This window comes from Cuculus canorus, unplaced genomic scaffold, assembly GCF_017976375.1.
Source record: "Cuculus canorus isolate bCucCan1 unplaced genomic scaffold, bCucCan1.pri subtelo1, whole genome shotgun sequence".
In the NCBI taxonomy this organism is placed as follows: Eukaryota; Metazoa; Chordata; class Aves; order Cuculiformes; family Cuculidae; genus Cuculus; species Cuculus canorus.
Genome location: NW_026527860.1, coordinates 545516 through 559522, shown reverse-complemented (window position 1 = coordinate 559522; position 14007 = coordinate 545516). Strand labels below are relative to the sequence as shown.

The window sequence follows — 14007 nt, the reverse complement described above, 5'->3', positions numbered from 1 at the left end:
CGGGATGGGAACTCTTAGGTCCCTTTCCAAAGTCCTTCAAGTATCTTAAATTCCAAAGGGATCGATTTATGATGAAACGACACCAGCGATCCTTTTCCACATTATGTTTTATTTGTTTGGAAATACTTGTTGGTTTCTTTGGAGGAGAAATAAAGAATCTTAGAATCATAGAATATTGTGAGTGTGAAGGGGCCTTCTCCTAATATCCAACCTAAACCTCCCTTGGCTCATCTTCCCGACATTCCCTTGGGTGGACAAGGTATCGTGTGGCCCAGTGTGTCTCAAGAACCCATCAACCAGTAGGAAGGCACAGGCCATGAAGGGGGCTGTGAGGTCACTTCTGCCTCTGGAGGGGACAGGCCAACAGCAGGAACATGGCCGGGAAAGAGACTGTGAGGTCACCAATTTCTGAAGCAGCCTATAAATCAGCCCTTGACCCATGGCTGGGATTTGTGCTGTGAAGCTCACATCTGGCAGTGTCTCTGACAGAGCAGCAGAAGGCACCTGGTTGACACATTGACTGTGAGATCCTCTAGAGGGGTCAGGCTCATGGAATGGTGGGGTCATAGAAGATGTGGTTCATTAAAGAACTGTGGCATTGAAGGATCAAATCAATGCAGTTTCATAGTAGGGTCGAAAGAGAGTCAGAAGATTCAGATCAGAGAAAAGTTGTAGAAGAGTCAGGTGATAGAGGAGCTGAGTCTTAGAAGCATCATAGATGAGTTGGTTCGTATAAGGGTCAGAGAACAGCCAGGGTGGGTTCAGGGTTTTCATGGGGGAAGGGGGAAAGGATGGAACATTTTGAGTGTGTGTCCCAGAAAAAAGGAAGGAAAGCACCATACTTGGGAAAACGGCTCCAGGCAGGGATGAGAAACCCTCTTCCCAGTGAAGTCCATATTGATGGTGCCATGCTTCTGTGAGTATCACAGAGCGCTCTTATAACTCCCTACTAGTGTTTCTCATTTAATTTGCATGATAAATTGTCAGTCTCACCTCAGTGCCAGGGAAAGTCATGGAACAGGTAATCTTGAGTGCTATCATGAAGCACATGCAAGAGAACCGGGTGATCAGGCCCAGTCAACACGGGTTTACAAAAGGCAGATCTTGCCAAACTAACCTGATTGCCTTCTATGACAAAATCCCTCAACTACTGGATGGGGGAAAGGCTGTGGATGGAGTCTTCTTGGACTTCAGTAAAGCCTTTGACACAGTTTCTCACAGCATTCTGCTGCAGAAACTGTCAGCCTCTGGCCTGGACAGGCGTACACTCTCCTGGGTTGAAAACTGGTTGGATGTCCGGGCCCAGAGAGTGGTGGTCAATGGAGTTAACTCCAGCTGGAGGCCAGTTACAAGTGGGGTTCCTCAGGGCTCGGTACTGGGTCCAGCTCTGTTCAATGTCTTTATCAATGACCTGGATGAAGGCATTGAGTGCACCCTCAGCAAGTTTGCAGATGACACTAAGCTGGGTGGAAGTGTGGATCTGCTGGAGGGTAGGGAGGCTCTGCAAAGGGATCTGAACAGGCTGGACCGCTGGGCTGAGGCCAATGGGATGAGGTTTAACAAGGCCAAGTGCCGGGTGCTGCACTTGGGGCACAACAACCCTATGCAGTTCTACAGACTGGGGGAAGAATGGCTGGAGAGCTGCGTGGAGGAGAAGGACCTGGGGGTGCTGGTTGACAGTGACTGACCATGAGCCAGCAGTGTGCCCAGGTGGCCAAGAAGGCCAACGGCATCTTGGCTTATATCAGAAATGGGGTCACCAGCAGGTCCAGGGAGGTTATTCTCCCTCTGTACTCGGCACTGGTGAGACCGCACCTCGAATACTGTGTTCAGTTCTGGGCCCCTCACCACAAGAAGGATGTTGAGGCTCTGGAGCGTGTCCAGAGAAGAGCAACAAAGCTGGTGAAGGGGCTGGAGAACAAGTCTTACGAGGAGCGGCTGAGAGAGCTGGGGTTGTTTAGCCTGGAGAAGAGGAGGCTGAGGGGAGACCTTATTACTCTCTACAACTACCTGAAAGGAGGTTGTGGAGAGGAGGGAGCTGGCCTCTTCTCCCAAGTGACAGGGGACAGGACAAGAGGGAATGGCCTGAAGCTCCGTCAGGGGAGGTTCAGGTTGGATATCAGAAAAAAATTCTTCACAGTAAGAGTCATCGGGCACTGGAACAGCTGCCCAGGGAGGTGGTTGAGTCGCCTTCCCTGGAGGTGTTTAAGGAACGGGTGGATGAAGTGCTTAGGGACATGGTTTAGGGAGTGTTAGGAATGGTTGGACTCGATGATCCAGTGGGTCCTTTCCAACCTTGTGATTCTGTGATTCTGTGAAAGCCCAGAGCAGGGCTATGTGCGGAGCCCAGCGTGGGGCACGGCTGGGGACTGGCTGAGACCTCATCACAGGCTGGAAATGCCTCCATAGGGGCAGTGGAGGAGAAGTTGCTGATCTCCTCTCTCCAGTGACCAGGGATAGGACACGAGGGCATGGAATGAGGCTGCATCAGGAGACGTTCCAGTTGGGCATCAGGAGACGTTCCATTTGGACATCAGGTAAAGGTTCTTCATGGAGAGGGTGCTCAGTCACTGGAACAGGCTCCTCAGGGCAGTGTTCATGGCACCAAGCCTGTCAGAGTTCGAGAAGCATCTTGAAAATGATCTTAGTCGTGTGGTTTCATTTTACACAGCTGTGTGAGGCTCAGGGAGTTGGACTCAGTGACCCTTATCAGCCCCTTCCAATACAATGGACACTGGGACCTTGGTTCATGGTGGGGCATCCAAGTGCTATATTGAGGTGATTTCCCATGTCTTGTTACTTCCAACAAGAAGAGACTTCGAGGCAATATCTGTCCCACAGAGCTTCATGGAAACCAAAGAAATTGCTGTTTGTACACACTCAGGCTCATCTCCCCTCACACACGTGATGTGCGTACCCACATCTGATCCATAGAGTGCAAACATGGACTCTGACCCACTCATTCAGTGTCCTCTCATGGAAGAACAAAGAACCTCTCCAGTGCTGGGAATGGTGTTTGTGAGGGGCTACACCAGGATTATTGCCCCGGGTCAGCTCCCATGTGCTGTCCAGTGCACGCGGGCACAGAGCAGACCCTGCTCTGCTGGTTCTTCAGGTCTCTCGCAGGGTGCCCGGCGGTGAGAGCACACTGCTGCACGCTCCAGCCCTGCACACCGAGACTCTTTAGCTGTACACCGGTATTCTCACCTCTGGGAAAAGTTCTTGGGTGACTTCCTGAAAGAAACTTTAGAACAAGCCCTCAGCCTTCAGGCCCTGCCCTGAGGAGATCCCCTTTGCTCTATGGAAAGGCTGTTGTGGAGGCAGCTCTGTCCCACAAGTGCCCACTGCCTGTCCCTGCCTGCGGGCACAGCACTGCCACGCAGCACCGCTGTGACCAAGCTCAGAGCCCTCAGGCCTTCCAGCAAGGCAAGGGGTGAGGAGGAGAGTGTGGAAGGGGAGAGAGAACAGCTCTGGGAGATCAAGCGCTGGTGCCTGGCAGGGCTGCCGTGCTGGGACTCTTTTCCCCTCCATCCATGCCCACAGGAACTGTCCCTGCAGCTCCAAAAAGACCTTGGAGGAAAGAGATCAGGAAATAAAAGTTCTTGAATATGCCTTTATTTTGTTGGAACACATAGAGAACACAGCTCCTCATTTACACAAACAATCAGTAAGAAAAGAAAAGACCATAAATTAAAAACAGAATGATTCGATTATCCCAATTGAAAAACCAGCAACACCAACAACAGATACAGAAGCCGGTCTGGGCCTGCCATGATTTGAGATAACTGCTATGAAGAAGGTGATGAGCAGCTCATTGCTTCAGAGAACCATCCAGTTATCAGTTTCCACACTGCATCCTTGAGCTGCTGGTTCCTCAAGCTGTAGATGAGGGGATTCAGTGCTGGAGGCACCACTGAGTACAGAACTGACACCACAAGGTCCAAGGATGTGGAGGAGTTAGAGGGGGGCTTCAGGTAGGCAAATGTTCCAGTGCTGACAAAGAGGGAGACCACGGCCAGGTGAGGGAGGCACGTGGAAAAAGCTTTGTGCCGTCCCTGCTCTGAGGGGATCCTCAGCACTGCCCTGAAGATCTGCACGTAGGACACTACAATGAAAACAAAACAGCCAAACAATAAACAGGCAGTAACATCAAGAAGCCCAACCTCCCTGAGGTCAGAGTGTGAGCAGGAGAGCTTGAGGATCTGAGGGATTTCACAGAAGAACTGTTCCACAGCATTGCCCTGGCAGAGGGGCAGGGAAAATGTATTGGCCGTGTGCAGCAGAGCATGGAGAAACCCAGCGCCCCAGGCAGCTGCTGCCATGTGGACACAAGCTCTGCTGCCCAGGAGGGTCCCGTAGTGCAGGGGTTTGCAGATGGCAACGTAGCGGTCGTAGGACATGATGGTGAGAAGAGAATACTCTGCTGAAATGAAAAAGACAAGCAGAAAGACTTGAGAAACACATCTTGAGTGGGAGATGATCCTGTTATCCCAGAGGGAATTTGCCATGGATTTGGGGACAGTGGTGGAAATGGATCCCAGGTCAATAACAGAGAGGTTGAGGAGGAAGAAGTACATGGGGGTGTGGAGGTGGTGGTCACAGGCAATGGTGGTGATGATGAGGCCGTTGCCCAGGAGGGCAGCCAGGTAGATGCCCAGGAAGAGCCAGAAGTGCAAGAGCTGCAGCTCCCGTGTGTCTGCGAATGCCAGGAGGAGGAACTGGGTGATGGAGCTGCTGTTGGACATCTGCGTCCAACAGGCACTGGTCAAGAGGCACTGTCAAAAGGCAACTGTGACAAGTTACGGGAGATGTCACTGAGCATAATCAAAGCCATTTCCCATTCCCCTCTCCCTGCTGCTCATACCCTGTCCCTTTTCCCGCAGCTCTTCCTTCAGCTCTGTGCCTGCAGCCCTGCTCGGTGCCGGCTGAATGTGCCGGGAGGAGCAGAGCCTCTGCCCGCTGGCTGCGAGGAGTCAGCCCTGCTCTGCAGCAGGGGGTCATGGGGACAGTGGGGACAGGGGACACTGCTGGGGATCAGCTTTGTCCTGGGGAACTGCTCCTGGTGCAGAAGGGCCTGTCAGCATCTGCACTGCCAGGGACGAGGAAGGCAGAGAGGGCAGAAGGCAGGCTGAGAGGTTTGGGATTTTACAGCTCCTTCTCCCACCCTGTGCAGTGCTCTTGGCTGTCAGAACTGCTCAGCATCTCTGCTGCACTCTGGGAGAAGAGAGGGAGACCTGCAGGCGAGAGCGTTGCCTGTGGCTCAGTACAGAGAGAGGGGAGCTGCTCTGTCCCTCGCTCTTGGTCCCAGCTACTCAAGAACATTTTCTGTCTTGAAGCATCTCTGCACTTCTCCATGAGTCTTTCAGGTAATACCAGGATGCGATGGCATAGGTTTGCATCGTGGAGGGAAGCTCAGAGCTTGGAAGAAAGCCTGAAGGAGAGCCAAGTGTCCTCAGGATGGCATTTGATTAGAGGAGATTCAGCTCCTTCCCCAGCCCCACTGACTGCATTGCCCACAGCCTCACAGCTCAGAGCAAAGCTGGGACACGGGTTCCCATGGACACAACGGCAGGAAAGGAGCCACCAGGGCAGTGGGGGACTGTACAGCTGCAACTGCCATCCCCAGAGAGCCTGGCAGTGAGAATGAGAGAACAACAGCAAGAACAGAGACAAGGGGAGAAAGAGGGAGAAAGAGAGTGAGGGTCTGGCTGCGAGAGGCCAGGGCAGAGGCAGCCGGGCACACAGACAGTGTTCCCCTTCCCCAGCTGTGCTCACCCCCTCCCAGACACCAACCTTGCCGGGCAGTTGCTCTCAGCCCCTGTGCTCTGGAGAGGGCACTGGAGCTGTGGCTGCAGAGGAGGGGGTTCAGCCCTGGAGCCCAGAGCCCTGAGGGCAGAGGCTTTGCTGGGGGCGAGAGGAGGCCAGGGGGCTTGCTCAGAGGAAGGGGCTGCCCTGGAGGGGAGCACACAGAGATCTCTGAATTCTCCCTCCCACAACATCGCTGTATTAATTCCCCTCTTATTTCGTGATCCAATGCCTTCTGATGGACATTTTCCTCCTGGGAGGTGTTTCCCTGTCCCATACCTTCTCCCTGTCAGTGCTCACAGACCCCATCTGACCCTCTCTGCTCTCCCCCAGCCCTACACAAACCTGCCTGTTTGCCGGGTAAAGCTGGGCACAGGGTCTTGTTTATAAGCAGAAAAGGACAGCACAGACTGAGCCTGGTGGGTCCAGCAGAGCTGATGCTGGTGGTGTCCGTGGGCAGAGGAGCAGCTGGAGACACTTTAGGAGGCTCCTATCACACCTACTGACCCCTCAAGGACACAGCTCAGGAGTCTTGCTCATTTGTTCAATCATGACAGCCTTTTTTTTTCCACTTTTCCACTGAAATTCCCCAAGGGCAGGAAAGGGAAAAGGGAAACTCAGAAGAGTTCTTTATCTTTAATGTAATCGCTGCCCTGATCTTCCCTTTAGAATGTCCTCTTAGAAATATGCTGAAGGCATTTGGAGCTGTGAGCAGCCCTGACTCACACAGCACCTCTTGAAAGCAGAAAGACCCTCTCCTGCCAGGAGGTGCTTCTTCCCCCCATACCTTCTCTCTGTGCCTCCATGGGGAACTCCCCGGGCAGGCTGAGCACTGACTCTGTTTTTCTCTCTGCTGGAGAAACAGCAAGAGCCCTCCTGGCAGATCCCACAGGCTGTGGCTGTGTTGGCTTTAGGAGATCCCTCCAGGAACTGCACCTGCATTGTCCTGCACCCAGAGACTCACCTGGAGAAGGGCTGTGAAGATCTTTCTCCAAATGAAGCCTCCTCTTTCCTCCCACCCCACCCTGCCTTTCCCCTCTCTGTGCCTCCCTCCTCTCCCCTCGCTGCCTGCAGGCAGTGCCCTCAGCCCTGCTGGGCTTTGCAGAGGAGCTGCTCCTGCCCAGAGATGGCTCTTTGTAGCGCTGCCCACTTGCCACCAGCTCCCTCCGTGCCAGGAGCCCAGCCCAGCTCAGCAGCAGAGGAGCAGCCCAAGGCAGCCCTTTCTCTGCCCCCTCGGGGCTCCCTCCAGGTGTCCCTGGGGCTCCAGGGAACCTGCTGAGAAACAGCCTGAAGCCATCCCTGATGTTCCCTCTCTCAGCTGGCAGAGACACTCCTGTCCTGCTGTGTCATTGCTCCTTTTACAAAAATAACTGGACACAAGCGTCACTTCATGTTTGTCTTTTCATTAGAAGGGACACCAGGAACATGATATCATTTCTCCAAGCTGGGAGAATGTATTCCACTGAGTGAATTTAGGTCATTCATCCTGGATCTTCTGGCCCGGGACTAGAAAGACATTCAGCACTCTTCTGTCTCAGCCATGATTCTGTTCCAGGCAAAGCCTCTGCACACACTGGGTCTTGGACACTTGGTCCCAGGTTTCCTCATGACAGGGATGATCTTTCCTGGTGCCACAGCTGCAGCCCCAATGGGCAGCAATGCCCTCAGCCAGGGGCACAGGCAGGAGGAGATGGAACCGTTCTGTGGGAGACAGATCTGGGACATGGTCACACAGCTCAGGACGGATGGTCTCTAAGGACAGCATCCTCCAAGCTCAGCAAGGGTCCAGGCTGAGAATCAGTATCAACTTGAAAGGCCGGTCAAGGGCCCCATGATGAGTGTTTGCTGCTTCAGGAACAGTAAAATGACAATATTTGATGTCCATTTCAGAAATGGTCAGTGGATGAACAGGGAAGCTAAAGGCTGTCCCTCAGATCTTGTCCCCTCTGATTCCATTTCTGGATGTGTGAAGGAGAAGGGGACTGGGTTTCCCTTGGGTACATTGTGTCCCACCATCCTGCTATGACACAGCCCTTCTATAACCCAACACTTTTGACCTGATACTTCTCTGAACCGACTCCTCTATGACCAGAAGCTTATAAGAGCTGTACCTTCTATGACCCAGCCTTTCTGTGACCCGAGCCATTTATGACCTTACTCCTCTAATGACTCTTCAAGGATCTGATGCCTATATGACCCTTCTATGACTCTTTTATGACCTGAGTCTTCCATGCCCCGACTCTTCAGTGTCCCTTTTATGGGACCCCTCACACTTCAGTGACCCAACAGTTCTAGGACCCTACCCTTCTGTGATCCAGCTATTCTAGGAGCCTTCTATAATACAAGACTCCTATAATACGTGTCTTCTACGACTCAAGCATTCTATGACCAAACTCTTCTTTGACCCTTCTATGGCTTTCTATAACCTGACTTCTCTATGACTCTTCTATGACCTGACTCTGAGTCAACTCCTCTATGATGCAAATAATTTATGACCCAACTTTTCTATTACCCAACACTTCTATGGTCTGACTCTTCTAAGACATTTCTATGACCTGATCCTTCCTTTTCCTAACTAAACTCTCATGCTTCTATGACTCGACTCTTCCATGACCCAAATACTTCATGACCCTTCTATAACCCATCTCTTCTATTAACCAACTCTTCTACGAACAAACTCTTCTACCACTCCACTCTTCTATGACCCCTCTATGACCCGACTCTTCTAAAACTCGAGCCTTCTATTAATCAAGCCTTCTATGACCCAATTCTTCTATGTTCCTTCTATGACTTTCTAGGACCTGACTCCTCTAGGACCTGAATAATCTATGAGCCAACCAATTTGTGACCTGACTCTTCAATGACCCTTCTATGACCAAACTCTTCTGTCATCCAAATAAACGCTCATGCTTCTATGACTCAGTGCTTCTATTACCTGAAAATTCTATGACCTGAGATTTCTATCACCCGAAATTTCTATCAACCTCCTATGGCTGAAATCTTCTCTTACTCCTCTTTACCTGACACGTCTATAGTTCAACTCTTCTGTGACCCATCTCTTATAATACCAGGCCATTCCATAACTCAAGCCTTTCTATGACACAACACTTCATTCTATGACATGACTGTGGTCTGACTGTTCTATGATGCTACTTTCTATGACCTGACTCTTTAGGAACCTTCTGTGACCAGTTCCTTCCATGACCTGGCTGTTCTAGGAGTCTTCTATTGCCCAACCCTTCTCTAAACCAACCTTTTTGTGACCCTTCTATGACCAAACATTTCCAACACCCAGATAAACTCACACTTCAATGAATCAACTCTTCCACGGCCCCAATACTTGATGACCTGAATCATCTATAACCCGGTTCCACTATGAGAATACTATGATCCAACACTTCTACGAACCTTCTATGACTGCACTCTTCTGTTAATCCTCTATGACTCAACCCTTCTATCACCTGACTCTTCTCAAACACAAGTTTTCTGTCACTCTTCTATGACCTAACACTTTTATGACCCTGCCCATCTATGACCCAACTCTTCTACACCTCCATGGAGATATGTGAGAGCCTTGGCATCTCCCATAACTCTAAGGCCTGTATTTGGAATTACATGAAATAACTGCTCCCAACTTGATTCAGCCACATGAGAATGTTCATGACACCAATGTCATTGTGGCCCAAGCGAGATCTGCCTGCCCAGGGCTGGGGGTCAGGCCTTGGCCATTCTGCTTCATCCAGCAAACCCAGGCTTTTCTCAGCATCACAGCTGCCTGCACAGCACCTTTGCCTGCCTGCAATCATGGCCTCCAATTCTCAGCTCTAACGAGTCCCTGGGGAGGCTTTGTCAGGAACAATCTTCACTGAGACCAATTAAGACTTCAAGTTACTCTGAGTTCTGCTTTTGACTTCTTGAGATGTTTCTTCAGTCTCTTCTAAGGAGCTGAGATTCCAGCACTCATCAGCAAATCCACCCTGGGTCTCATTAAAATAGAGAAAGCCTTAACGAGCTCTTTCTCTGCCTGGAGATTTCTTCAGGTCTTCAAGCCTTGTACAGCTCCTTGGAGCCAATCTCAGTGTTGTCAAAGAGGAAGATTTTAAAGTGAACCTAAAAAAAAAATAATATTAGTTTATTTCTGTACTTTTCAGAATCATAGAATGGTTTGGGTTAGAAGGGACCTTAAGGCCCATCCAGTTCCAAACCCTTTGCTATGGGCAGGGACACCTCCCACTGGACCAGGCTGCCCCATCCAACCTGGCCTTGAACACTTCCAGGGAGGGGGCATCCACAGCTTCCCTGGGCAACCTGGGCCAGAGCCTCCCCACCTTCTTTGTGAAGAATTTCTTTCTAATGTCTAATCTGAATCTTATTACATCTAATTTAAAGCCATTCCCCCTTGTCCTATCCCTCCATGCCCTTGTAAAGAGACCCTCCCCAGCCTTCTTGGTGACCCCCTTCAGGTACTGGAAGGCTGCTATGAGGTCTCCCTGAAGCCTTCTCTTTTCAAGGCTGAGGAAGTTCCAAGAGAAAATGCAAATACCATCAGTTGTCATCTCCCTCAAGCAGACTGACACCCCACCTGTCTACCACTACCCGTCACCTTGAGCTATAAAAATCTCCACTTCTTCCTTCTCCTGCCACAGGTTTATGACGGACCATGTCATCTATGTTGTGGAATCTCCCTCTGATCAGCCGGGGTCAGCTGTCCTGGCCGTGTCCCCCTGACAACTTCTTGCCCACCCACAGCCACTCTCTGGGAGGGAGCAGAGGGAGCAACTCTTGACGCTGTGCAAAGGAGACAATCACTGCCCTCACTCTTCTGGCACCAGAATGATGCCACAGGACACAAAGAGTCTCACAGTTCAAAAGGAAAGTGGAGCAACTGGAGAGGATCTGGAGGAGGTCTGCCAGGATGGAGTTAGGGCCCCACAGCATGAGGTGTGAGGGCACACTTTGGTCTGTGGGGGGAGGTTCGGGGCAACCTGATAAGTGGGCCTCTACATCTTATGCTCATAGAAAAACTTAGGGAATAAGATTGCTCAGGTGACCTCTAGTCCAATTCCCAGCTCCAAGCAGGGCCATCTCTGAGGTCAGACCAGGCTGCTCAGTCCATGTCAGCATCCGCAGAGAGACTTTAGACATCAATGAGGCACCGAGGCGCTGATTAAAGAGAGTATTTGGGCATTTGACCAGCTCCATGAGCACAGCTGTCAGTTCTCCACAGCTCCTGTGATACCTGGGAACGTCCACCTTCTTGTCCAGAGGAGTGGCATCCTTCTGCCTCTCTCCTGGACCATCTCCAGCCCATGGCATGTTTTAGTCTGGAAAAAGAATTCATAGACAACCACTTGGGTTCTTTCAGCTTAATGCTAAAAAGAGGGGGGGTGGAGGCATCTCAGAGCTTCCAGGTTTCCATGGAAAATTTAAGAGCTCCATGAAAGGAAGAGAAGAGAACACTTTTGAACAAGCATTGCCTTTAGATCGTTTCATATGTGAGGGCTCTACTCCCCATTGTCTATCATTGACAGGTTGAAACCTCACCTGCTTATCCTTCTTCTCTTCCCAAAACCTGACCAAGTGATAGGAAGAAAGGAAGAAGAAATGTCCCAGGCCTCTGTCAATCAGCTGGGTCTGACACTCGGAGGGCACCAGTGTCATTCCATTATACAGATCAAAAGGATGAAGCTGGGAAGTGACTCTGCCAGTGTGACTCCACAAGGTCCACGGACAGGCCAGGCTGTGTCTGTGTCTGTGTCTGCAGAGCCGCACACCTACAGCTCAGATCAAACTGGGGCTGAAAGTCATGCCTGGTTTCAGTGTCTCCTGGGCCATGGACAAAGGGGTGGGTGGTGGCCCAGGAGTTGCCAGTCAACACTATGAAGACCCATGGATGCTCTCAGGGCCCTGACACGGGGTAGAGAGAAGGGAATGGACCACGCAGAGCCTTGACCACAAATACCGTGGAATCCCATGGAGGGGACCCATGCTGGAGGAGGGGAGACTGTGAGGAGGAAGGAACAGGAGAGATGTTCTTCACCCGCTCTTCTCCATCTTCCATGCTCCTCCTGGGGTTGGGGTGGGCAGAGAAACTGGGAGCAATGGAGGTATTTGAGTGTGGGAGAAAGTGTGAGGGAAATGGGTTTCAATATTTTGTCCTTGTTTGTCATAATCCAAAACTTTCTTAACTGGCAATAAATTAAACAGACCTTCAGCAACTCCACACATCAGTGCCAGTGACAGTCAATGGTCACTGAACCTCTTTTGCTTTCTCTTGACCCATGAGCTTTGCTGGTTCATTTTCTCCCTTTGTCCCATTGGTTCCAGGCAGGGAGGGAGCACCTCGGGAGCGTCCGGCTGCTGGACAAGGTGAACCCACCACAGGACACATCAGGGCTGCTGTGTCCAGGATGGGGCTCCCAGCACAAGGAAGACCCTGCCCAGCCTGGAGCGAGCCCTGACACTGCCCCATGAGTGGAGAGAAAACATGAACTACACAGAACCTTGACCACAAATGTGGTGGGATCCCATGGAGAGTAGCAACGCTGGAGCAGGGCAGAAGTGTGAGTAGGAAGGAACAACAGAGGTGTTCTTCACTGACTGTTAACCCCTTCCTCTCTACCCTCCATGTTCCTCCTGGGGTTGGGGTGGGAAGAGGAATTGGGAGCAATGGAGTCATTTGAGGCTGGGACAAACTGGGAGGGGAATGGGCTTGAATATTTTGTCTTTGTTTCTCATAACCCAAACCTTTCTTAACTGGCAATAAATCAAATTGACCTTTGGCAAGTCCACACGTCTTTGCCAGTGACAGTAAATGATCAGAGACTTCCTTTGCTTTCTCTTGGTCCATGAGCTCTTCTGGTTCACTCTCTCCCTCTGTCCCATTGGTTCTGGGCAGGGAGGGAGCAGCTGGGGGGGGTCCGGCTGCTGGACAAGGTGAACCCACCACAGGACACATCAGCGCTGCTGTGTCCAGGACGGGGCTCCCAGCACAAGGAAGACCCTGCCCAGCCTGGAGCGAGTCCTGCCCAGCCCAGAAGGATGGTTGGGGCTGGAGCACATTATGGACAAGGAGAGGCTGAGAGAGCTGGGCTTTGAGAAACCTTTCAGGGGGAAACACTGAGCAAGGCCCCAGGGCAGCTGGGGGATCCCAATCCATGGACGTTCTCAGTGTTCGATGAGACGAGGCCATGAGCCCCTGATGTGTTTGGAGCTGTGTGAGAAAGGGTTTGGCTGAGAGCCCAGCAGTGGCGAGAGCTGTGGGACTGGGGTGCAAGAAATGTCAGTAGGAAACGGGTTCCCTTTTTATTGATATCAGTGGTGGAGTTGGGTATCAGTGAGCAAAGGAGGAGGACAGAGGTTTCCTTGTAGCAAGAGCCCTGAAATGTGGGGGTACCCCAAAATCTCATCACAAGATCTTGCACTCCCCCTCAGCCCCACCTCAACTCTTGGGAGAGAGTTTTGGGGTCCCCAGGGGCACTGGGGAGCCTTGGGGATGGCTGAAGTGGGGGTTAGGAGGTCACCAGGGGGTCTGGGGGAGATTTGGGGGAGGCTATAGGGAGCTGGGGCTGGGGTTTGGGGTTCCTGTGGGGCTTGGCAAGGGGTATTGGGGGGCTGGGGTGGAGTTTTGGGGTGCCCAGAAGCTTTGGGGGAGCTGGGGTTGGATTTTGGGGTCCCCTGAGGGTTTTAGGTTCTTTTCCTTTTCGTTAATAATGTTGGTGGAATTGGGTATCACTGAGCAAAGGAGGAAGACAGAGGTAACCATGCAGTCCAAGTTGCTCCACAGGGCTGGGAGGTGCAGATGGACATGGACGTGGCCAGTTTGTGGAACTCATCTAGGATGATTTCCCTGGGGCAGCTTCCCCAGGGGGCCCAGAAGACAATTGCTGGTGGTGGTGGGCGATTTATGATTGGGCCGAATGCCAATATATCATTGTATATAAATCAGTATTAGTTTTAGTACTAGTCCTGAGGAGTTCAAGTCAAGGTTGGATGAGTCTATAAGCGCCCTGGTCCAGTGGGATATTTCCCTGCCCATTATTAAATCCATCATTTTATTTCAACCTTCAGGACACCTTTTCCTTTCCAGATTCCCCTTCCTCATTATGATGATGAAAGGTAAAGAACAATTTCCCATTGTTTGCTGCCTGCTGTCAGGGGCAGAACCGGGACACCTTGTGCCCCATCTCACACACAGGGTGT

At 51.5% G+C, this 14007-nt stretch overlaps 1 protein-coding gene across 1 annotated transcript in view; it reads right to left on the bottom strand.

The window, feature by feature from the left end:
- The window catches only part of LOC104055006 (uncharacterized), a 28309-nt gene extending 23564 nt beyond the window's left edge, over nucleotides 1-4745 (bottom strand). The window contains 2 exon segments of the mRNA XM_054055880.1: nucleotides 3751-3819; nucleotides 3822-4745. Of these exon segments, the coding sequence (XP_053911855.1) occupies nucleotides 3751-3819; nucleotides 3822-4745 (993 nt within the window).
- Nucleotides 4746-14007: the final 9262 nt, after the last annotated feature.